We start from the raw sequence: 25,759 nt of genomic DNA, 5'->3' as shown, positions 1-25,759 counted from the left end.
TCAATCATCGATCTCTTCGTTGATTCCCAGTGTTGGAAACACTATGACTGTAAAACTTGATGATTCAACACTATGACTGTAAAACTTGATGATTCCAATTATGTTACATGGAATTTTCAAATGGAACTCTTGTTAGATGGATATGGAATTTTTGGGTTTGTTACTGGTTCCATACCTTGTCCAAACAAATATGTAGAGTCTGATTTTGCAGATGAGACTGTTGAAAATCTACCAGTGATTGCTGATGCTTTTAAGGTTTGAAAGATTCATGATAAAGCTTTAATGACTCTTATCACTGACACATTATCAACTGATGCTCTATCCTCTGTTATTGGTTGTCAAACTTCTAGAGAAATGTGGACTAATCTCAAAAAAAGATTCTCTAATATGACAAGAACCAGTATTGGTCAAATGAAAATTGATTTACAGAATATCAAAAAGGGACCAGAATCTATTGATTTATATCTGCAACGGATTAAACATTGTAGAGACCAACTTCCTGCTGTGGGTGTGTTGTCTTATGAATTGTTGGGCATCCCTACACAATTTATACCAAGAACAAAAGTGTGTGCAATGTGCATGTTCTGTTGTCAGCCTAATGTTCGATTGTTTATACTATTTTTGCAACAAGGGCGGTGTCAAGCCACTTTCACAATGTAATGATGATACGCAGAGTTGAGAGATCAACAGGTTTCAAGGGAATAAAAAGCACTTTTTTCCCTGTTGCAGGTATAGCAGCTCCTGCCTCTCACGAACCCCTTTTTCTTTTTCTTCTTTTATTGGTTAATAAGTAACTTTATTGCCTAATGCATGAACGCTGGTGGAAATATGGGTGTTTTATGACAGATTAAACTGCTAGGCCATAATTATCATCTTAACTTACATAAAATTGGGTGTATATTGAGTTAAAATTTACATAAAATCGAGTATATATATAAGTTACATGAAATTAGATAGAACTCGGTATAATTGTCTTTCTTGTCATGTGAAAATAGATGTATGAAGTATACATTCGGTTTTATTTACGTTTCGTAATTCATTCAAATAAAATGGATGACAAAATAAGTTATGCTTTGGATGGTAATGGAATATCATAAAGTGTGTCACATGAAACAAGCACTGGTAAAGGCTGGCTAGACACGAAATACTGTGAACTTTTGATCTTTGGTTTTGGAGGTAGGGCGGGAGTGATAACGCTTTTGCCTAATGGGAGTGGGTGAAAACTCGCCGAGGCGAGCCTAGGCGGCTGAGGCGCGCCTAAAGGCAGTTGGCGGGCGTTTCCAGATCCATCTGCGACCCAAAATCGAAGTCAAATGCTCTGTTGTCTGGGTAAATCGAAGTCGAAGGCTCTGTCATCTGGGTTTAGGGTTGCAGGGTGTGCGGCGTCTTCATGAGGAAGACGACCGCGAAGAAGAAGGATTAAAAAAAAAAAGACTTCGTCCAAAACGACATCGTTTTGACAAAGTCTTTAATTTTTTTTAAATGACTTGGCCCAAAACAATGTCGTTTTGGCCAAGTCTATTTTTCTTTTATTTTTAAAACCCCAAGAGTCCCATGTTTTCCTGTTTTTCTCAGTAGTCCCCTATTATTTAAGGTCCCGTAAGGCTTCGCCTCACGTCTAGGCGGGGCTATCCATGAAACGGCTCTCTCACGCCTAGGTGGAGCTATCCATGGAAAGCCTTGCCACACCTTCGCCTTTTAATACATTGAGATGGAATCAACTTCCTTTTTCTTCTTTTTTTTTCCCAGAAAATTTTCACTGAAATAAAACCTGTGTGAATGTAGAACTGTAAAAGGCTGACAATGGAAATCATGAAGGTTCTCTTGATTTATGAGACTCGAAATTATTTGAAGAAACGCCTACGCCAATCTCGACCAGAAATAATATAAAAAAAACTTGCAAAATGTCGCACTTCATTTCCAAAGCAGAAGGTGTTACATAAATAACTGATGAAAGGGGAAGGAACACCAAGCCAATTATATATAACATTTGAAATGGGGGCATCTGAATTATTTTACAGTGGTATTTTCTCTGGAGTGTGTAGGAAAAGTTTTCAAACACACGATGGCAGTTCTTTGTCCGTATGGGCTGTGCGATTCCACTGGATACAAACAGAGGTTACATCAGTAAACATTTTTAGCTCTCTCTCTCTCTCTCTCCCCCATATACATGATAGGTTTGTTAAGTTTTCAAATAGAGATATGACATGCCTGCGCATTGTTTCAACACGGAAGCACCCAAAATCTGAATTGCTTTTTCTGCATTCCTAACTTCCTCCTGTTCAAATGTGCCAAATATGCACAGTAGTTACTTACCTGGGCAAGCAATGGCTAAGATCAAACCCGGAAGACCCACACCGCTCCCCACATCTACAAGGCGGAGGTTTTCGGACGAAGGGCTACAGTGATCTTTTCATGATTTTCTGCAATTCCCACTTTAATAGTGGAAACTTTAATGCTTGTACAAAGATATGCCTATGTTTTGATCACCTATTGTATTGCCTCTGATAGCTACTTGTAGCCCCACTTTTGATTGTGCGTGTTTAAGATGAAATGACAAATACATTGGAGAAGGAGAATCATTGGTTATTTTATTGTACAAAAATTTCCACAAGTATTGAATAGTCTATTTTCAATCTTGTCCATTTATTCTTTACTATTCATCATTACGTACTGTTGTACCATAAAGTCACAGAAGGTGGGAAACAAAGTATGAACAAGTGGGAAACAGAAGGTGAGAAATAAAGCATCAACAAGTGCGAAACAAAGGCCTTAAATCAAGGAGAAGGTGGGAAATAAAGTATCAACTAGTGCCTTAAATTAAGGAGAAGGTGGGAAATTAAGTATCAACTAGTGTCTTTTAATTTTTTAATATTTTTTTATCAAATGATAGTGGTGTGTAGAAAATATTAAAAAATTAAAAAAAATGAGAAAACAGTAATTTAGGGTGTTTGAATATAATCTTTCTTGTATAAATATTTTTCACAATTATTGGATATTTTATTTATACTTTTCTCCGTTCATTTTGAACTACACTTGCGCAGCTTTCCTTTTGCTCCAAAATCAAAATCCTAAAGAAACTCTTTCGTGCTTCAATTGTCTCTTGGTTGATTTAGTTGAATTAAGATGGAGGGTGACAGAATCAGGTGCTTGAAGAAACTCTTTCGTGCTTTAATTGTGGTGTTCACTTTACTGCAATGTGTTGTCAACCCTTCCCTTTCCCTTGGATTCAAAAATATTTCTTTGGAAGGAGTGGTGAGGTGCTTTGAGAGGGAAAGAGAAGCACTCCTTGCTTTCAAGCACGGCCTCGTGGATCCCTACGATCTCCTCTCTTCGTGGGGAAGAGAAGAACATAAGCAAGATTGTTGCAAATGGGTCGGCGTCCACTGCAGCAACCGAACCAACCATGTTACTCAACTTCATCTTGGGTGGTATCCTTTGAATGAATCGTATAATAAACTAATTATTATTTTAATCCAAGTAGTAACTTATATCTATGTCTAATAACGATGCCATGACGTTTAATAAACTAACTATTATTTATTTCATAAAAAATAATACATTGATAATCGTATATGCTTTTTGTACACAAATCACAAAAAAATTCATAAAAAATAATTACGATATATAGAGGTTGTGAAGGGTGAAAAGGAAGTGAGGGGAGAGTTTAAAAGAATAATAATATAACAAGATAAGATGTGGGGACTTGGCTTTTTGTGTTAGTGAGAGGTGAGAGAAAGTGATGGATGAGAGAGACAGGAAGAAATAGATGAGGCACGGGTGGATAGAGGGGATGGGTGAAAAAGAAAAGGGACTTGGATTCTCTGCCCTCCCAATTCGGTGTCCTCCCCATGCCCTCCTGTTTGTGTGGTCACGGTTAAGCTACGTCAATATTTTATATTACTATTTTTTTTTTGTCTTATTATTTTTATAAAAAACAATATAAAATGTTAGCATGGATTAACCGTGATCATACAAAACAGGAGGGCACGGGGAGGACACCGAAATGGGAGGGCAGAGAATCCAAGTCCAAAGAAAAGAGGTGGTGAAGACTGAAGACGAAGGAGGAGGATTCTCTCCTCCTTTTTTCTCATCCACTTCCATCATTTCTCTGTTTGTGTGGTCACGGTTAAGTCATATCTTTTTATCTTATTATCTCTATTAAAAAATCAATATAAATTGTTGACGTGACTTAATCGTGATAATCCTCATCCGAAGAGCGAAAGGGGGGGGGGAGAGAGAAGAAAGAGAAGAAAACTAATTTGTGTTTTTGTTAATATTTTTATAATATTTTTGGTCTTAATTATTGACTAAAATTATTAAATTATTTTTAGTTAAGATTCAAAATTTTGAAACTCTTTTTATTATCTAGGAAGAAATAGATGAGGCAGTGGATAGAGGGGATGGGTGAAAATGAAAAGAGGTGGTGAAGACTGAAGACGAAGGAGGAGGATTCTCTCCTCTTTTTTTCTCATCCACTTCCATCATTCTTCTGTTTGTGTGGTCACGGTTAAGCCACGTCTTTTTATCTTATTATCTATATAAAATAAAATATTGACGTGACTTAATCGTGATCACACAATCAGGAAGATGATGGAAGTGGATGGGAAAAAAGGAGGAGAGAATCCTCATCCGAAGAGCGAAAGGGGGAGAGAGAAGAAAGAGAAGAAAACTAATTTGTGTTTTTGTTAATATTTTTATAATATTTTTGGTCTTAATTAATGACTAAAATTATTAAATTATTTTTAATTAAGATTCAAAATTTTGAAACTCTTTTTATTATCCAGGAAGAAATAGATGAGGCACGGGTGGATAGAGGGGATGGGTGAAAAAGAAAAGAGGTGGTGAAGACTGAAGACGAAGGAGGAGGATTCTCTCCTTTTTTCTCATCCACTTCCATCATTTCTCTGTTTGTGTGGTCACGGTTAAATCACGTCTTTTTATCTTATTATCTTTATAAAAAAAATCAATATAAAATGTTCACGTAACTTAATCGTAATCACACAATCAGGAAGAGGATGGGAGTGGATGGGAAAAAAGGAGGAGAGAATCCTCATCCGAAGAGCGAAAGGGGGGAGAGAGAAGAAAGAGAAGAAAACTAATTTGTGTTTTTGTTAATATTTTTGGTCTTAATTAACTAAAATTATTAAATTATTTTTATTCAAAATTTTGAAACTCTTTTTATTATCCTTTGAAGGCTGGGTTAGGACCTTGTACTGTTAATTGTAAGAAACTTTTTTTTGAATTGTTATTTGTAAGAATCATTTTTTTAACTGTTATTTATAAGACTTGGTACTTCTTCAATGAAATGTTTTCTTTGACATTATTCTTGTCTCAATGTCGACATTTTGCGCACTATATTTTGAAGGAAAAAAAAAACACCATTCTATATAGAAAGGCTATATAAGATCGCATATCTTGAAAACTTTCTAATGAAAATATAGTTTTGTTATTTAGTACTATGATTTAGTTGTATTTTTCTTCACTTATAAAAGAGACATTTCACTTAAAATAAAGTTTTGTCATTCAGTATTACGGTCTTGTTGTACATGACAATTGAAGACCAAGCTACTAACTATCCTCAATCATGTACAACTGTGACCAAGATTAGCAAGGGGCCTCTTAAGTTGTGCATCATCTCTGAATAATTATCTTTTTTTTGAGTTTTGAGCGTGGCCTCTTTGTGGCGTTGTTTAATTGTGTCCTGCACTTATAATTCCAAATAGAGTTTTGAGCATGAAAAATTAGGACGAAAATCACACACATGCCAAATGGCCAAGACAAACAACATTTAAAACGAATAAAAACTGTGAAAACAAATATAGTGTTATGAACTTATAATTCCAAGGACCCAACAGGGGTTGGCTCAGTTTGTAAGGTCTCTGCTTTGTGTCTCGCCCTACCAAGGTTCGAGTCTCATTGCCAGCAGTCCTCGTTGGTGCTCGATTGGTAAATTCCTATGTAAATCCATACTGATAGCAGCTGACAGTTAGGTGCCACGCTTAAGTCCTTCTAGCTTGAGATTGTGGGTATGTTCTGAAGCTGGTGATCAGTAACCAATCTACCCTAAACTTTTGACACGAATAATTCCAAGAACCAAGACTTTAAATTACTAATTTAAGTCAATGCATTCCCACTTGAATTATGGCAACTTTAATTCCTGAATAAAGATGTGACTATCTTTTGATCGTATATTGCTTTGCCTCTGCTTGGTACTTGAAGGCCTACCTTGCTTTAGTGTTTGAGGGTGACAAAATTAAGATGGAGGGTGACAGAATCAGGTGCTTGCAGAAGGCCCACCTTTCAACGAAAGAGTTTTTTTTCTTCACAATTATTGGATATTTTATTTATACTTTTCTCCGTTCATTTTGAACTACACTTGCGCAGCTTTCCTTTTGCTCCAAAATCAAAATCCTAAAGAAACTCTTTCGTGCTTCAATTGTCTCTTGGTTGATTTAGTTGAATTAAGATGGAGGGTGACAGAATCAGGTGCTTGATGAAACTCTTTCGTGCTCTAATTGTGGTGTTCACTTTACTGCAATGTGCTGTCAACCCTTCCTTTTCCCTTGGATTCAAAAATATTTCTTCGGAAGGAGTGGTGAGGTGCTTTGAGAGGGAAAGAGAAGCACTCCTTGCTTTCAAGCACGGCCTCGTGGATCCCTACAATCTCCTCTCTTCGTGGGGAAGAGAAGAACACAAGCAAGATTGTTGCAAATGGGTCCGCGTCCACTGCAGCAACCGAACCAACCATGTTACTCAACTCGATCTCTCTTATGCTTCTTATGGTGGTCGATTTCCAAGTCAAGTTGGAAACCTTACCCACTTGCAATATCTTGATCTCAGTGGGAATGACTTTAACAGTGTAGAAAATCTGAAATCATGGCTCCCTCATCTTTCTTCTTTAACATATTTGGATCTGAGTAGCACCAATCTCAGTAATGCTCATGACTGGCTGGAAATAGTTAGTAAGCTCCCTAAACTTACAAACTTGACGTTACTGGAGTGTAGCCTTCCTTCTCCTGTAATCCATTCCAGTACTCTTTTTAACATAAATTCTTCAAAATCTCTTGCTCATGTTGAACTCTCTGACAGCCAATGCACTTCTCCTTCAATATATTTATGGTTGTCAAACTACAATGCTAGCCTTGTCTTTCTTCGCCTCGATAACAGCAGTTTAACTGGTTTAATTCCCAGCGTCATTGAAAACTTGACCTCTCTTGTCTATCTATCTCTCTCTTATAACAAATTTGACGCGGTGAATCCGCATTCTTTTTCCAGCTTATGCAGTTTGCAATCACTGTACCTTGTCAATAATAGTCTGAGTGGACAGTTTTCCGAGTTTGTTCAAATGTTGTCTACATGTGTTCAAAACTCATTAGAGTCTCTGTCCCTCTCTTACAATCATATTTCTGGATCAATTCCTAATCTTACAAACTTTTCATCGTTGAAAGTATTATTTCTCTATAGGAATCAATTGAGTGGAACAATACCTGAAAGCATTGGGCAACTGTCTAATCTGGAGGAATTAGATCTCTATGGAAATCAATTGAGTGGAACAATACCTGAAAGCATTGGGCAACTGTCTAATCTGGAGGAATTATATCTCGATGGAAATCAATTGAGTGGAACAATACCTGAAAGTATTGGGCAACTGTCTAATCTGGAGTATATGTACTTGGGTATGAATGATCTGGAAGGTGTGGTTTCGGAAACCCATTTCTCTCAACTCTCCAAATTACGGTATTTGTATTTGTCCTCTAACTCGCTAGTTTTAAGCTTCAATTCTAATTGGGTTCCTCCATTTAAATTGAAGTTTATATATTTGGGATCTTGCAAAATGGGTCCGTATTTTCCAAAATGGCTTCAAACTCAGAATGAGTATTCAGCCCTCGATATTTCTGATGCTGGAATTGTGGATATCCTTCCAAGCTGGTTTTGGGGTACGACTCGTTACGCGAGATTTATCAGTCTTTCCAATAATCAAATTGGAGAAATGTTTGCAAGTTCGACAATGAATTTTACATATTATCCTGAAATACATTTGAGTTCGAACCAAATCGAAGGTCCAATTCCCTCAACTCTATCGCATGCGTCATCTTTGGATCTCTCTAATAACAACATTTCAGGGTCAATTTCTATCTTGTGTGAAGCATACGAGAGTTTAATGTTTCTTAATCTCTCAAACAACAATCTCTCCGGAGAACTTCCACAATGCTGGACACATTTTGACCATCTAGTCATGCTTGATTTGAGTTACAATGCTTTTTCCGGCAAAATTCCATCCACGGTGGGCTCACTATATCGCATGGAAACATTGAAATTAAGAAGCAACAGATTTGTTGGCGAGTTTCCTTCATCCTTCAAGAATTGCACCAGTTTAAAAGTTCTTGATGTTGGGTACAATCAATTATCAGGACCCATTCCAAAATGGTTAGGGGTTAGCCTTCAGAAATTGGTTGTCCTGATGCTTTCCTCTAATAACTTCAACGGAAGCATGCCATCTGAACTATGCCGTCTAACAAACATTCAAAACTTGGATGTGTCTGCGAATAACATCTCTGGAACAATACCAAAATGCCTCAGCAATTTTACTGTTTTGGCACAGAAGGGAAACTCTTCTCCGACCATTGGACATTGGTACAGAAGAGATGATACTTCCTATTGGGTTAGTTATATGGATGATGCAACATTTATATGGAAGGGAAGAATGTACTCGTACAAAAACACTTTGGGACTTGTGAAGAGAATTGATTTCTCTAGCAATAGATTAACGGGGGAGATTCCAAGTGAAATCACGGATCTTGTTGGGTTAGTTTCTTTAAACCTGTCGAGAAACGATTTGACAGGTGAGTTACCTGCAAAGATTGGAAAGTTGCAATCATTGGATGCCCTTGATTTGTCAAGAAACCAGATAGATGGCAGAATTCCAACAAGCCTTGCTCAGATATATGGTCTTGGTGTCTTGAACTTGTCATACAACAACTTTATTGGCAAAATTCCAACTGGCACTCAGCTCCAAAGTTTTGATCCCTCTGATTATGCTGGAAATCCTCAGTTGTGCGGACCTCCACTTCCAAAGATGTGTGGTGATCAACAGGAAACTCCAATCTCGAGCAACGAAGAAGAGGAGGATGAGCCTATAACATGGGAATTTTACATCAGCATGGTGCTTGGCTTTATTGTTGGATTTTGGGGAGTTTGTGGCAGTCTGATTTTTGTGAGGTCATGGAGATACTCGTACTTCAGGTTCTTGAATGTCTTGAATGATTGGTTTTATGTGACGGTGATTTCAATCAAGCAGCACTTCAATTAAGCAATGGTATGTAAATGTGATTTTATTTGTCCTTCTTAAATTAAGCAATAAGCATGCATCTATTCGTAAAGTCATTCGGATTAATTTCACTGTCTTCTTAAAAACCTAACTACATGTGCTTGTTTATTTTTATCTACAGCATCTTCTGAGACAGTGTAGACGGCCTCACTTCACTGAAAGAGCTTCCACGAACCATTATCTGTACAAGTTTTCAAAGTATTGAGTTGTCATAATAAAGAACTTTACTACTAAATCTACTTGACAGATGATTTGTAAGTGTTAATTGTTTGTAAGAAGTTTATGTTTATGTTTACTTTATCAAGACCTTTCTGCAGTATATGTTTTGATTCATGATATGAACTAAAGATATTCAGTTAATTCTGGACTACATGTGATTGTTTTGTTCGTCGTAAATTTTAGTTCAATGGATTGGTTGCAGTCTTGTACATATGTCTATCAATGATCAGACGACGTTTAACAACTAATTATTATTATTATTAATCAGAAATGATACACCAGGAATCCTATATGCTTTCTGCACACAAAGTACAAGCTTATGAATGACATCCTCCCTACCAGTGTTTTTTTACAACTTTCTATTTTTTCTTTCTATTTTGTCAAAGTAATTCATATACTCGAATCATTTGACGCACGGAAAATCAAATCAAACAAACAATTCAAATACAATATATACTGCTGGAAAATGACAAAATCTAATACCGTGGAAATGATGAAGCTTTGGCTCTAGTGGTTTTAAACCTTATGATCGATCGACGGCTATATAAGCTGAGAGCCAAACCGAGAGAAGTGGCAAGCTAGGAACCTGGTCGAGCGGCCTAGAGTTTCACTTCTATCCAGCTGCTTTGCTCATTTTGGATTCAAGCATAGTACCATTCCAAGGGCCGAAAGGGCAACAGCCTAACATGCAATGTGCCAAACTGGGGAAACTACTCGTGCTTGCATTGCATCTTTTATAGCTTCCTGAGGGTTGTCACTCATGAGATAAGACAAACTACGCCGGTCAAAAATTGTTGGAGAAACCATTGTTCAAACTCCAATGACCTGCAAGTGAAATAGAACTGTTAGCAACGATAACAAATGCAGAGAAAGCAGCAGTTAAAAAGGATTTACTAATTTTTCTTTTCTTTCAGTTTTGTTCTTTTTATTGGTCATGCAAGTAGAGTTACTAGGTTCAGGTACTCTAAGGTACCTTAAACTACCAATTTTCGCAACATACGCCGTTCCTGACTGATTAAAAATACCTTAAACTAACAATTTCATTTCTTCAATTCTTCCTATCATGAATCAGAAGATAAAATGTAATGATAGTGTTCTGACCGGAAATCTAATGCCAAACAAAAATTCTGTACGAAGCTGTGTTTGGTAATTTATTTTAACAGGTCAGATAAAGAACATCCTCTTGAAGGCCAAATTCGGATATCGGTATGAGCGCAACTCTTATCAAACCTCTACTCAGAATTTCCCACAAGTATCATAATAAGAACCTGTGAATAACACTCAATTGTGGTTCTGATGTCCTAGTGCTTAAAAGCAGAATCCCCCATTTTCTTTGAATCTTATCATTCCTGCATTTGGTCAGTCCACATTTGAACGAGCACTGCAGTGGAACGTAAATATTGAGAAGGCTAAATATATATATATACAAAACACAACTTATTAGATAGTTCTCCATTAATTAAACAAAATAAAGAACCTCATTTGTCATTCCATCGTCTTTATAGCCGATATTCTCTAGGATCTCATGTATAGCGGTCATATCCGTTCTTGAGCAGGCATCACCGACTTGTGAAAGAGAAGACCAGAAGGTACCATGTGGGATACCCATCAAAACAAAAGAAGGAACCTGCAGAGGTAAGCAAAAAGAAATAAAGGAGGTCCAGGATACAGCCACCAGCATCATGATTAAACTACAATATCTATATATGATTAAACTACAATAACTATATATGATTAAACTACTACGATGGTGTAGATCTGAGTGCTTCTAATTGGCACCCGACAGGTATAGTATCACTGAAAACCCTTGTAGTTAACTACCCTCAAATTTGGGGCATAAGAGATTGATATTTTATAGAGTATCATTCACCATGAAAGACACTAAACAAAGGTGTAGCTCTCTCAAGTCCTCACTAATAACAAATTAGAGTCATGTCCTTTTCCCAAGTTTTCAAATATTTCTGCTTGGTACAAGGTTCAGTATTAATACAACTAATGAATCGGTCAATAGTTAGATACGAGCTTACACAAATAGCTCAGATTGAGTCCAGTGAAAAGAAGATAACTTATGAATATATTGCTTACAAGACTGCCCCAAAATATAGACCTAGAAACAATTGTGTGAAGATTTTAAACAGTCAAACTATGCTCCCCGGGTAAAGTTGGGAATATAATGCTTAATTAGAGAAACAGAGGAGAGAACTAACCTCAGTCTCTTTCTGAAGAGGAGTCAAAGAAGCAACTAATGACTTTGGATTTGGTCGCTCTCAGGGTTCAGATTGTATACATTGTGTAGCCAACCATGCCAACTCAGTACCATCATCATTAGAAAGCTGTCCTTCCAAGCAAGAAGGCCGAAAGGGCAGCACCCTGAAGATAAGATACAATGTGCCAAACTGGGGAAACTACTTGTGCTTGCATTGCTTCGTTGAGAGGTTCCTGAGGCTTGTCACTCATGAGAAAAGATAAACTACGACGGGCAAAAATTGTTGGAGAAACCATTGTTTCAGCATCAATGAACTGCAAGCGAAAGAAAACTGTAAGCGACGATAACAAATGCAGATAAAACAGCAACAACAACAACAACAACAACAACAAAGCCTTTTCCCACTAAGTGGGGTCGGCTATATGAATCCTAGAACGCCATTGCACTCGGTTTTGTGTCATGTCCTCCGTTAGATCCAAGTTTTTATTCTTCTGTTGAGATCTCCATCTAATTCTCCGTTCTCTTGCAATATAGATCCTAGGTAGCGAAAACGGTCACTTTTTGTGATCTTCGCTAGATTGCTCCAGTCATTAGTGTGGATAAGTATATAAATGGATAGAGATAGGAAAGCAAACACAAGATGTACGTGGTTCACCCAGATTGGCTACGTCCACGGAATAGAGGAGTTCTCATTAATTGTAAAGGGTTCACACAAGTACATAGGTTCAAGCTCTCCTTTAGTGAGTACAAGTGAATGATTTAGTACAAATGACATTAGGAAATATTGTGGGAGAATGATCTCGTAACCACGAAACTTAAGTACCGGAGTGTGGTATCGTCTTGACTTGCCTTATCTGTCTCATAGGTAGATGTGGCATCTTCTCTGGAAGTACTCTTCCTCCATCCAGGGGTGGTATCTGTAACTGGTGGAGATGCACAAGGTAATGTATCAATTTCACTTGAAGCTTACTTGTAGTTTCAGGCTTGGTCAAGCGCGATACAAACCATGTAGTAGGAGTCCCCCAAGTCGCCGAGCTAGGGTATCTGCTGAAAGGGGTGACAGACAAGGTAAGCAATCAGAGCTCCGGCTGATTGTTCACATTCTCCCTATCTTGCAGGCAGCATGAAGGATAAAGAGAAGAAAAATGAGAAGAGATGATATGGGATACTTTTGCTTTTGAAGAAGTAACTTTCCACAGGCTTATTCTTGAACTGGGCTGGAGGGTTTTCTGGTTTCCTCCAGAGTATAAGGCCGACTGAAGAATTTGAGGGTCAAAACAAGTCCATCAAATCTAGAGTACGTTCGACCCTGCTGATATGGGATACTTTTGCTTTTGACAGAGTAGTGGATGTATCGGCACGTGTGCTGTTACGCTTGTCTCCACATGCTTCCTTGTATCCTTCTCACTTGCCCTAGCTGTTCCTCAGGCAGATGTGGTATCTTCCCTGGAAGCCTAAGATGTTGAAGATGAGTACTTGAGAGCAATGCCAGGTAAGTAATTCCAGGCAGTCAGTTCCTGGCTGGAAGCTTGATTCCAAGTGCTGACTGATTGCTCTCTTTCTCCTTGTCTTGCAGGTAAGAACAAGGCCAAAGGAAAAGACAGGGAAAAAGCATGATATGGGATACTCTTGCTTTTAACCCTGATGATATGAGATATTCTTGCTCTAGTATAGCTTGTTTACAGAGGTATTATCGGGGGGAAAGAAAGCTGAAAATTTCGAAACGCTTCGTTAGGAGTGCCCTCTTAGATAAGAGGAAAGGTTGAGCATTTTTGCAAGTCTGCCTGTCCGTTGGGGATGGAGGTCGACATATATAGGAGTCTCCCTAACATCAAGTAATAATGCTATTCCTTTACCCTGCTTGGTCATAGCAGGGTAGAGGGAGCTGTCAGCTTCACATGTTTTAACTCTGTCAGAGCACTTTGAAAAAGTGGTCTGTGGTATCTGGAAAGCTGATGTTGCGTGTGAAGATTACAGACAAGCTTTATCCAAGGAGATCCAGCTCTTGAAGTTGGGAAAGTGGTGCCTCTTCGGTTTTCGAACAAGCAATCCTGTCGGGGATCTGGCTCTCGAGATTCGGAGAACGATGCCTCTTCGATTTTTGAGAAAGCAATCATGCTGGGGGTCTGGCTCTCGAGATTCGGAGAGCGGTGTCTCTTCGATTTTTGAGAAAGTAATCATGTTGGGAGTTTGGCTCTCGAGATTCGGAGGACGGTGCCTCTTCGATTTTGGAGCAAGCAATCTTGTTGGGAGTGTTTTCTCGAATGTGAGTAAAGGTTGGGCATGTTTGCTAGTCTACCTTGCCACGAAGCACAGAGGTTGACACACCGGGACTTTCCAATTATCCAGCAGTGGTACTGTTCATTTACCCTTGTGGGTAATAATATGGTAGCTAGACCTTCAAAATTGATGTGTCTAAACTTTGGTAGTGTTGTTTCTTTGCTATTCTTTTACCCTTCTTGGTCAGAGCGATGTAGTGGGAGCTGCAAGCTTCACGTGTCTCAACTTTGTCAGAGAACTTTGGCAAAGTTATCTGTGGTACCCATGAGCTACTGTTGCGTGTGGGAAGTGGGTGATTGAACAGTACGATTCATGTGCTTTCTACTTCGCCAGAAATCTTCGACAGAATGCCCATAATTTTCGCAAAGCTGAGTGTGCGTGTGACAGGTGCTGACAAGGCTGGAAAAGTAGGTGCCTCTTCGATTTCTGAGATCGGCCCTCGTGGTCTCTGAGCAGCCCAACTTTTGAGAAAGCAAGCCTCTTCGATTTCTGAGATCGGCCTTCGTGGTCTTTGAGCAGCCCAGCTTTTGAGAAAGCCAACGCCTCTTCGATTTCTGAGATCGACCCTCGTGGTCTCTGAGCAGCCCAGCTTTTGAGAAAACAAACGCCTCTTTGATTTCTGAGCAGGCGCCTCTTCGATTTCTGAAGCTTCGTCGAGTGCAGATTTTTATAGGGGCTGACATTAAGTTCCAAAGCACACTTGAATATCCACCAGTAGAAGCTCCATTCTTGCACTTCTAAGATCTTGATTTGTCCGACCTCTTCTCTCTTCAACACCTTTGAAAATGTCTGGCCCCTCCGACCGTCATTTTGACTTGAACCTTGTTGAAGAGGTAGCCCCGCCTTCTCCAGACAACATATGGCGCCCATCCTTCGTCTCCCCTACTGGTCCTCTTACCGTTGGGGATTCCGTGATGAAGAATGATATGACCGCTGCGGTAGTGGCCAGGAACCTTCTCACTCACAAAGATAACAGACTACTTTCCAAACGGTCTGATGAGTTGGCTGTTAAGGATTCTCTGGCTCTCAGTGTTCAGTGTGCAGGTTCTGTGTCTAATATGGCCCAACGCCTATTTGCTCGAACCCGCCAAGTTGAATCATTGGCGACTAAAGTGATGAGTCTCAAACAGGAGATTAGAGGGCTCAAGCATGAGAATAAATAGTTGCACCGGCTCGCACATGACTATGCTACAAACATGAAGAGGAAGCTTGACCAGATGAAGGAATCTGATGGTCAGGTTTTACTTGATCATCAGATATTTGTGGGTTTGTTCCAAAGGCATTTATTGCCTTCGTCTTCTGGGGCTGAACCGTGTAATGAAGCTCCAAACGATCAACCTCTGATGCCTCCTCCTTCTAGGGTTCTGTCCAGTACTGAGGCTCCGAAGGATCCCCCTCCGGTGCCTTCTCTTTCTGGGGCTCTACCGACTGCTGAGACTTCTTCTAAGCAACCTTTGTGAAGGCTCCCTCTTGTTTGTTTATTTTGACTCAAGTATATGTACATATTTGTAACTGATCGGGGATATCAATAAATCAGCTTTCCTTCATTTCAACGTATTGTGTTAAATACACCAAAGCCTTCTTCGCTAAGTTCTTTGAATTTTCTTTTATTGAAGCTTGTATGTTGAAGCTTTGTGAGTGGGGCATGTAGGTTGAGGTAGTGTTCCCTTAATTTCCCGAGTGAGGAAAACTTCTCGGTTGGAGACTTGGAAAATCCAAGTCACTGAGTGGGATCGGCTATATGAATCTTAGAACGACATTGTGTTCTGTCCTGTGTCATGTCCTCCGTTAGATCCAAGTACTCTAAGTCTTTTCTTAGGGTCTCTTCCAAAGTTTTCCTAGGTCTTCCTCTACCCCTTCGGCCCTGAACCTCTGTCTCATGGTCGCATCTTCTAATCGGAGCGTCAGTAGGCCTTCTTTGCACATGTCCAAACCACCGTAACCGATTTTCTCTCATCTTTCCTTCAATTTCGGCTACTCCTACTTTACCCCGGATATCCTCATTCCTAATCTTATCCTTTCTCGTGTGCCCACACATCCAACGAAGCATCCTCATCTCCGCTACACCCATTTTGTGTACGTGTTGATGCTTCACCGCCCAACATTCTGTGCCATACAGCATCGCCGGCCTTATTGCCGTCCTATAAAATTTTCCCTTGAGCTTCAGTGGCATACGGCGGTCGCACAACACGCCGGATGCACTCTTCCACTTCATCCATCCAGCTTGTATTCTATGGTTGAGATCTCCATCTAATTCTCCGTTCTTTTGCAAGATAGATCCTAGGTAACGAAAACGGTCGCTCTTTGGTATTTCTTGATCTCCGATCCTCACCCCTAACTCGTTTTGGCCTCCATTTGCACTGAACTTGCACTCCATATATTCTGTCTTTGATCGGCTTAGGCGAAGACCTTTAGATTCCAACACTTCTCTCCAAAGGTTAAGCTTTGCATTTACCCTTTCCTGAGTTTCATCTATCAACACTATATCGTCTGCGAAAAGCATACACGAAGGAATATCATCTTGAATATGTCCTGTTAACTCATCCATTACCAACGCAAAAAGGTAAGGACTTAAGGATGAGCCTTGATGTAATCCTACAGTTATGGGAAAGCTTTCGGTTTGTCCTTCATGAGTTCTTACGGCAGTCTTTGCTCCTTCATACATATCCTGTATAGCTTGGATATATGCTACTCGTACTCTTTTCTTCTCTAAAATCCTCAAAAGAATGTCTCTTGGGACCCTATCATACGCTTTTTCCAAATCTATAAAGACCATGTGTAAATCCTTTTTCCCATCTCTATATCTTTCCATCAATCTTCGTAAGAGATAGATTGCCTCCATGGTTGAGCGCCCTGGCATGAACCCGAATTGGTTGTCCGAAACCCGTGTCTCTTGCCTCAATCTATGCTCAATGACTCTCTCCCAGAGCTTCATTGAATGACTCATTAGCTTAATACCCCTATAGTTCATGCAATTTTGTACATCGCCCTTATTCTTGTAGATAGGCACCAAAGTGCTCGTTCGCCACTCATTTGGCATCTTCTTCGTTTTCAAAATCCTATTGAAAAGGTCAGTGAGCCATGTTATACCTGTCTCTCCCAAAACTTTCCACACTTCGATTGGTATATCGTCTGGGCCTACTGCTTTTCTATGTTTCATCTTCTTCAAAGCTACAACCATTTCTTCCTTCCGGATTCTACGATAAAAAGAGTAGTTTCTACACTCTTCTGAGTTACTCAACTCCCCTAAAGAAGCACTCCTTTCATGTCCTTCATTGAAAAGATTATGAAAATAACCTTTCCATCTGTCTTTAACCGCGTTCTCTGTAGCAAGAACCTTTCCATCCTCATCCTTGATGCACCTCACTTGGTTTAGCTAGTTTATAGATATCCAACTCTCCTTCTTTGGTATCTAGTCAAGGATTTACCAAGTTTTTTTTCCTTTTCAGTTTTGTTCTTGTTATTGATCATGCAAGTAGAGTTACTAGGTTCAGGTACTTTAAGGTACCTTAAACTACCAATTTTCGCAAAATACGTCGTTCCTAACTGATTAAAAATGCTCCTCTCTACATTTAGGGAAGAAAAAAGAAGTGCTCAACAATCTACACAGTATAGCAGTCCAAGAGCATTCCTAAATCACATTTTCTGCAGCTTTTTACAATCGCAACCTTGGCTTCGTCGTAAACAATCAAATACCAAAACATTTGTAATTAGAGAGTGGTAACTACACAAGCAGAGAAAACTAACCAAAACCTCACTCGCATTATCATTTTGCTAAAAAGACATGAACAAAATCGTTGAAAAGCGAAAACAAAGTATACCAAACTAGTACAGTTACACAACCCACATTCATTCTACAGCTAACAATTGTAAATCGAACACGAAATGGAAAGACCCCAAAATTTGTGAGCTCGAATTGCAGATCTGAGAAATTAAATTGTGAACCAAGAGATTAAGTTTTGATTTTCTCGCTACCCTTTTTGTAACAAGATCAAAGTTTGATTTCTGATGAAGATGAAATTGCGGGAAGAAACAGGAACTTACAGGATCGAGAGCGTTGGGCTCGGGGCCGTAATCAGCAGTAAAGAGGAAGTAAGCAGCAATGCAGTGGCCACCATGGTCGTCCTCCTCCTCACCAGCCTTTCGGTTTTTGAGGGTTTTTCATTGTTGGGAGGGGAAGAAAGTAGAAGATGGCATTGGGAGCAAAATGGGCTTTTTCTTTATTTTTTAATTTACCAGATTCAAACTTTGAGAAATCTAAACTACCTATTAATAAAATATTATTTATAACAAAAAAAATTAATAAAATTACTGCTATATCTTTTAATACAAAACTGAAAAAATAAAATATTAGAAAAAAAACAATGTTTTTGAGAAATCTAAACTACGTATTAATAAAATATTATTTATAACAAAAAAAACTAATAAAATTACAATTATATGAGTGTTAAAGTAATTTTGTACAAATAAGTTTTTACTTTTTTTTTTTTAAAACCTCACAGCTATATCACTTTATCAATTCTTTGTAAACTCACTCTCTCTCCTTCTGTCTTTTTCCTCTCATAATACAAAACTGAAAAAAAAAATATTAGAAAAAAAAACAATGTGAGCATTAAAGTAAATTTGTACAAAAAGTTTTTACTTTTTTTTTTAAAACCTCATAGCTATGTCACTTTATCAATTCCTTATGTCCTTGTAAACTCACTCTCTCTCCTTCTCTCTTTTTCCTCTCATAAAAAAATAAAAACAAATATTTAAAAAATATAAAAAGTATATTTCTCGAGGCTTTTGCTAGTATAATATATGAAAAGAAGTGGGAAAAATATTTTTTATTTTTTTAATTAAAATTGGTTGTTCGTGATTTTATTTTGTGGCAAAAAACCAAATTGTTAATTTTTCATTTGATAATTTATTTTGCTGAAAGGTATTTTATATATATACAGACCATTTATGCAAAAAGATTCCTATTTTTTTTTTAAATGAGGATTAGTTGTGGGGCTCACTCCACATCGAACTTCAACGATCCAACCGTTTATTTTGTAAGTCTCGATTCATAGATCATCATTGCCATAATTCATTTCAATCTCAAACCATTTGCCTATTTAATTATCAAGATAAAATTTCTTGTTTCTTATATAACAAAGTATTCGTTAATTTATTTGAACCCAATTGGATGTCTTAAACATTTCCAATTTGGCTAATATTTTGCAAGGATGATCTATGAGGTGCAACTTGAAAAATAAACGATTCGGATCACTAAAGTCCGATGTAGTGTGGACCCCACAACTAATTCCTATTTAAAAAAAATAGGAATATCTTCCCTTAAAGATTTCCTACTCAACCACACAATTTCATTAAAGTCAATGATGACACCCTCTTGGTAAGGGCCCTATATATATATATATATATATATATATATATATATATATATTGTGAAAAGTACGGTACTTATGAGATGAGGATAGGGCTTTTGAGATGAGGTCTTGATAAAAATCATGTAGGGGAATTTCCCTTAATCCACACGAAGAGAAAAAGTGTAACATCCCACATTGTCCAGGGGAGTGATCCTTAAATGTATATTCTCATCCCTACCTAGCACGAGCCCTTTTGGGAGCTCACTGGCTCCCTGGCCGTGGTGTGCCGACGATGACGTCGAGCCCCTAAGGGGGGTGGATTGTAACATCCCACATCGTCCAGGGGAGTGATCCTTAAATGTATATTCTCATTCCTAGCACAAGGCATTTTGGGAGCTCACTGGCTTCAGGTTCCGTAGGAACTCCGAAGTTAAGTGAGAATGGGGCCAAAACACTCCCATGATGGGTGACCCACTGGAAAGTTGCTCGTGAGTTCCCAGAAACAAAACCGTGAGGGCGTGGTCGGGGCCCAAAGCGGACAATATCGTGCTACGGTGGTGGAGTGGGCACGGGAAGTGATCCACCCCGGGCTGGGATGTGACAAAAAGTGTGTTGCCACATCAAAATATTACATAGTTTTATTATGACTATCAATTATTATATCAAGCACATAGTTTTATTATGACTATCAATTATTATATCAAGTGGCCCTTCAAACCATTTTCGATTTTGTGCCAAAAGTTTTTGAGTTGCTTCATCTTGATCCTTAATGTATTTTCATCTCAAGTTTGTCATTAAAAATTTAAGAACTGCTATTAGCATTCCAAAAATTTCATCTTGCACTCCTCACAATGGGAGTGCAACATGGGTTGGGTCACCCCGAATCCGCTCATGCCCAACTTGATTTTAAACTCGATCGAGAGGGTTAGAATAAAGGAAAAACCCGCCAAAACCCAACCTGACCTCAACATGATTATTTATTGGGTTGTAGGGGTGGGTTCGGTTCCTTTTTGTTCGGTTTTTTGCCTAAACCAAAAATCAAACCGAAGTTACTATTCGGTTTGGTTCGATTTTTCTTTCAGTTTTTTTTTGTTCGGTTTGACTTCGATTCGATTTTTGTAAGTTTGGTTTAAATTTGGTTCAGTTTATATATATATATATATATATATATATATTTTTTTTTTTCTCAATAAGTACTAACACCGTTGCATGGTACACTATATCACTAATGTATGCATTGTTGAAACTTCAATGGAAGGGCAGATGCATATTTATTCCATTACCAAAAATATGGGAAGATGCATATATTCCAGTACCAAAAATGATACTAATAATTGTATCAAGCTAAGCTAACATGGATAACCAAACATAATTAAAATGCATGGTCACATAAGGCACTGACCTCAAATAATTGTAATGCAAAAACTAAATTCCAATAATTATATGCAATGGGAAGTTAACATAGAATCCATTTCGTACCGTGTATTTGTTAAGCAATTGGCTCCTGCCAAAATCCATTTCATCTTAAGCAGTTGGCAATAAAAAACAATAACAATCCTTAATCTAATTGCACATGTACACAGTGTAATGTATTAGTTAGTAAGGGTTAGTTAAGTATCATAAAACTCGTTTAAATAGGTTTAGAATTTGGTTCGGTTTGGTCTAATTCGGTTTCCGAACTATTGAAATCGAAACCGAACCAATATAATCCAGTTCGGTTTGTTTTTTTTTTTATTCCGGTTCGGTGTTCGGTTCGATTTTTTTTTCAGTTTTCGGTTTTTCAAACCTACCCTATTGGGTTGGGTTGGGTTGATGTTTGCTTCAAGCCAAATCCAATCCGATTTCTTGCTCAAATTGCTCATGCACATATTACCCGTCCCACTTCATATTATATAAGCTAGATACAAGTTTGGGAGGCTATACTTGAGTTTGTTGTTGCTTTTCATTTGAACAATGAACAATAATGTTGCTTTTACGTTTCTTTTGGTTAAAACGTTGGTATTGTCTTGCCATTTAATTTCAACTTTGCATGGTTGAAATTTGTAAACAATTTTTGGCAAATTACACGTGGGTCATGTTATGTGTGGTGGATTCACATGTGTGCCACATAAAACATCTTAACAGAATTTTTAACGGAATCTAAACAGAATGACAATATTGATTTGTACACTAATATTTAGGGATGACATTAATTGATTTTCTAATTCGGAACCATTTCGATTTGACCATTTGTAATAAAAACCCTTGTCAATTTTGTCTCTCTAACATTATACTATTATATAAGTTCAAGCATCTTTCTTTCTGTGCAATTTAAAAGTTAAAACTGTTAGACTACAGAGGTTAGCTTAGGATTATGCCAAGTGTTATGTATTAGATGTGTGCCATGTGTCACATGTGTATTAGATGAGTTAGTTATGTGAGGATGAATTTATAATAATTCTGAAGTTAATAACAGTGAAATATTGAAAAGTCGTTTTCCCTCTCTACTTTCTCTCTCTCTAAATCTCTGTAAGCTTTGTTAACACGGTATCTTCACCGGCGACGGGTAATTCTTAACGGTTGACGACGATCCTTGTGCTTCCGCTAGCATTTCTCGTTGGTGCCTCTATCGCTCGTTGCTGTTGTTCGCTCGTTAAAGCTAACGTCAGTGCACTAAGTCGGTGACCCTTAATTTCTTTGGGATTTTCTGTAAGTCGGTGATTTGATTCTTGCTTTCTTTGGTGAAGATCGTGTTGCTATTTGACGGATTTGTGGTGTATTAGTGTTGATTCTTGATTTGTTCATCTTCAATTGTCGATGTGTTGATTCTTGCAAAGTTGATCATTTTGTCTGTTGCTCAGAATTTCTAGTTGATTTGGTGTGTTCATATAAAAATGGTTACATGGAATTTTCAGTGTTGGAAACACTGTGACTGTAAAACTTGATGATTCCAATTATGTTACATGGAATTTTCAATTGGAACTCTTGTTAGATGGACATGGAATTCTTGGGTTTGTAACTGGTTCCATACCTTGTCCAAACAAATATGTAGAGTCTGATTCTGCAGATGAGACTGTTGAAAATCTACCAGTGATTGCTGATACCAAGAACAAAAGTGTGTGCAATGTGCATGCTCTGTTGTCAGCCTAATGTTCGATTGTTTATACTATTTTTGCAACAAGGGCGGTGTCAACCCACTTCCACAATGTAATGATGATACGCAGAGTTGAGAGATCAACAGGTTTCAAGGGAATAAAAAGCACTTTTACCCCTGTTGGAGGCATAGCAGCTCCTGCCTCTGACGAACCCCTTTTTCTTTTTCTTCTTTTGTTGGTTAATAACTAACCTAATTGCCTACTGCATGAACGCTGGTGGAAATATGGTTGTTTTCTGACAGATTAAACTGCTAGGCCATAATTATCATCTTAACTTACATAAAATTGGAGGTATATTGAGTTACAATTTACATAAAATCGAGTATATATATATTATATAAGTTACATGAAATTAGATATAACTCTGTATATCCATCTTTTTTATCACGTGAAAATAGACGTATGGAGTATGCATTCAGTTTTATGTACGTTTCGCAATTCATCCAAATAAAAATGGATGACAAAATAAGTTATGCTTTGGATGGTAATGGAATATCATAAAGTGATTGTCACATGAAACAAGCACTGGTAAAGGCTGGCTAGACACGAAATACTGTGAACTTTTGATCTTTGATTTTGGAGGCAGGGCGGGAGTGATAACGCCTTTGCCTAATGGGAGTGGGTGAAAACTCGCCTAGACGGCTGAGGCGCGCCTAAAGGCGGTTGACGGGCGTTCCCAGATCCATCCGCAACCCAAAATCGAAGTCAAATGCTCTGTTGTCTGGGTAAATTGAAGTTGAAGGTTCTGTCATCTGGGTTTAGGGTTGCAAGGTGTGCGGCGTCTTCACGAGGAAGACGACCGTGAAGAAGAAGAAGAAGAGGGATTAAAAAAAAAAAGATTTGGTCCAAAATGACGTCGTTTTGGCCAAGTCTTTAATTTTTTTTAAATAACTTGGCCCAAAACAACGTCATTTTGGCCAAGTCTGTTTTTCTTTTATTTTAAAACCCCAAGAGTCCCCTATTCCCCTGTTTTTCTTAGCAGTCCCCTATTATTTAAGGTCCCGTAAGGCTTCGCCTGATGCCTCACGCATAGGCGGGGCTATCCATGAAACGGCTCGCTCATGCCTAGGCGGGGCTATCCATGGAACGCCTCGCCCACACCTCCGCCTTTTAATACATTGAGATGGAATCAACTTCTTTTTCTTCTTCTTTTTCCCCAAAATTTTTTCACTGAAATAGAACATGTGTGAATGTAGAACTGTAAAGGGCTGACAATGGAAATCATGAAAGTTCTCTTGACCTCCTGTTCAAATGTGCCAAATATGCAGAGTACTTAATATTTCATATCTAATAGTTTAATTGCACCAATAGAAAAAAACAGGGGCTGTTCGTCATGTTGCTGAGGTAATTAAAGTCATAAATCTACCTAGACACAATTCCCACAACCCAGTTCAGTTTTTAGTGACATTTTGGATACGATTTCAGAAATGAATGGTTAGTGTGATAAGACTTTTCGATTACATCGTGGCCCTTTGCAGCAACAAACAAACCGCCAACGCAAACCAGAGGAAGACAGTATTCAGCTGACCACCAAAGTAACAAGAATCAGCAACTCTCATATCCTTAATTTGACATCTCTAGAAACAAAATTATATCTACGAAAAACACGAAACCATACCTCTGCTCTTCCTCTTACAACTTGAACATTCGACAAACCAATGTGACCGACAACGTGTTCCAAGAAAATGCATCTCTTGTTCATAGACTCCATCAGTGTCACTTCCCAACCTATCCAGCGAAACCTGAACAAATTATACAAACTTCCGAAAAACTGCAACAAAAAAAATCGGAACTTTTGCAAAGTAGTTACTTACCTGGCCAAGCAATGGCTAAGATCAAACCCGGAAGACCTGCACCGCTCCCCACATCTACAAGGCGGAGGTTTTTGGACGAAGGGTTACAGTGAGAGAGATAAGAATTTCTAATAGGCGGTATGATTGCGAGCGAGTCCTCAATGTGCCTCTCCATTACCTCATCCGCCTCCTTAACGGCTGTCAGATTCATTTTCTGCAAGTTCAAAAATTTCATCAATTGGTAATCTTTTCATGATTTTCCCGCAATTTTCTCAGCAACCAAACAGAGCATAAGTGTAAGGAGAGAGAAAAAAACCCGGTTCCATTGGAGAAGAGTGTGGACATAGAGATGGACTTGCTCTTTTTGGCAGGAATCTAACGTCTCAAAGTAAGAGGAGCTACGAATTGGGTTGGCGGTTAGGTTTTTGGGTCTGAATCTGTACGGACAGAGCGTCGCCGGATTTGATACCGGAAGGTGTTTGAAGAAAGTCCCAAAAGAGAATTGAACTGCGCAACGGCTAACTAACATCTTTCCCGCGCTCTCTGTCTCGGCCTCAAACGGCTTTTCATTTCTTATTCTGAACCAAATTGAATGTGGGCTCGTTTTAATACCAAAACAAATGGGCTTTAATATTTCATAAATCAAATAATTTAGGCCCAAATATTAGGGCCCGAGTAAGAATGTTGGGCTAAGAGACTGTAAAACTTATGTGGGCTCAGTTCGGTTAGCCTGACTGCTCAAAATTCTACTTGCACCTAAAAGGCGAAATGCTAGTATAAAGAGTAAAGCTAGTGTGGAATAGGAGAATATATTCGGTAAGACTGTCTGAGTATGACGAGCATTTTTATAATGAGTGGAGACATCGTCGAGTCAAATGAAATCAAATGATATTAATAGACTGTAATTGCAAAAAATATTCAGTAAGGCTGTCTAATTAGAGCATTTCGATAATGAGTGAGAATTGCATCATGAGGAATTAGAATACACAAATAAAATGAAATAACAAAAGAAATTCGATACCATTGTCTAACTAAACCCACTCTAATACCAAGTTATAACTTCTTTTTTGGTCAAATACACCGAGTTCAAATTGCATCTCATACTTTTGAGAAACGTATCTTATGAATTGTTGGGCATCCCCACACAATTCCTACTAAGAACAAAAGTGTGTGCAATGTGCATGCTCTGTTGTCAGCCTAATATGTTCGATTGTTTATACTATTTTTGCAACAAGGGCGGTGTCAACCCACTTTCCAATGTAATGATGATACGCAGAGTTGAGAGATCAACAGGTTTCAAGGGAATAAAATGCACTTTTTTCCCTGTTGGAGGCATAGCAGCTCCTGCCTCTCACGAACCCCTTTTTCACTTTCTTCTTTTGTTGGTTAATAACTAACCTAATTGCCTACTGCATGAACACTGGTGGAAATACGGTTGTTGT

The 25,759-nt window shown here is 38.4% G+C and overlaps 2 protein-coding genes and 1 long non-coding RNA gene across 5 annotated transcripts; 1 reads left to right on the top strand and 2 right to left on the bottom strand.

Annotated features, from left to right (window-relative positions):
* Positions 1–1,897: 1,897 nt before the first annotated feature.
* Positions 1,898–24,865, bottom strand: LOC114821019 (uncharacterized). Its single transcript, XM_029092666.2, has 4 exons — positions 24,634–24,865; positions 24,339–24,531; positions 24,143–24,252; positions 1,898–2,278 (listed from the first exon to the last, which is right to left on the bottom strand). The coding sequence occupies exons 1-4, from the start codon at positions 24,844–24,846 to the stop codon at positions 2,183–2,185; spliced, it is 612 nt and encodes a 203-aa protein (XP_028948499.2). The 5' UTR covers positions 24,847–24,865; the 3' UTR covers positions 1,898–2,182.
* On the top strand, positions 6,236–9,691 carry LOC103431167 (receptor-like protein EIX2). Its single transcript, XM_008369310.4, has 2 exons — positions 6,236–9,319; positions 9,453–9,691. The coding sequence occupies exon 1, from the start codon at positions 6,470–6,472 to the stop codon at positions 9,311–9,313; it is 2,844 nt and encodes a 947-aa protein (XP_008367532.2). The 5' UTR covers positions 6,236–6,469; the 3' UTR covers positions 9,314–9,319; positions 9,453–9,691.
* On the bottom strand, positions 9,318–18,279 carry LOC103431168 (uncharacterized). Of its 3 annotated transcripts, XR_011575419.1 has the most exons (6): positions 18,081–18,279; positions 11,758–12,070; positions 11,028–11,177; positions 10,819–10,931; positions 10,034–10,375; positions 9,318–9,512 (listed from the first exon to the last, which is right to left on the bottom strand). It is a non-coding gene; the product is annotated as an uncharacterized lncRNA (long non-coding RNA). The 3 variants fall into 3 exon arrangements; XR_011575418.1 differs by lacking the exon at positions 9,318–9,512 and having other exon boundaries at positions 9,787–10,375; positions 10,652–10,931; XR_003768398.2 differs by lacking the exon at positions 9,318–9,512 and having other exon boundaries at positions 9,787–10,375.
* Positions 24,866–25,759: the final 894 nt, after the last annotated feature.

The sequence above is a fragment of the Malus domestica genome, chromosome 14, assembly GCF_042453785.1.
Source record: "Malus domestica chromosome 14, GDT2T_hap1".
Lineage (NCBI taxonomy): Eukaryota > Viridiplantae > Streptophyta > Magnoliopsida > Rosales > Rosaceae > Malus > Malus domestica.
Note: the sequence above shows the minus strand (reverse complement) of the source record. Positions and strands in the feature narration are given on the sequence as shown.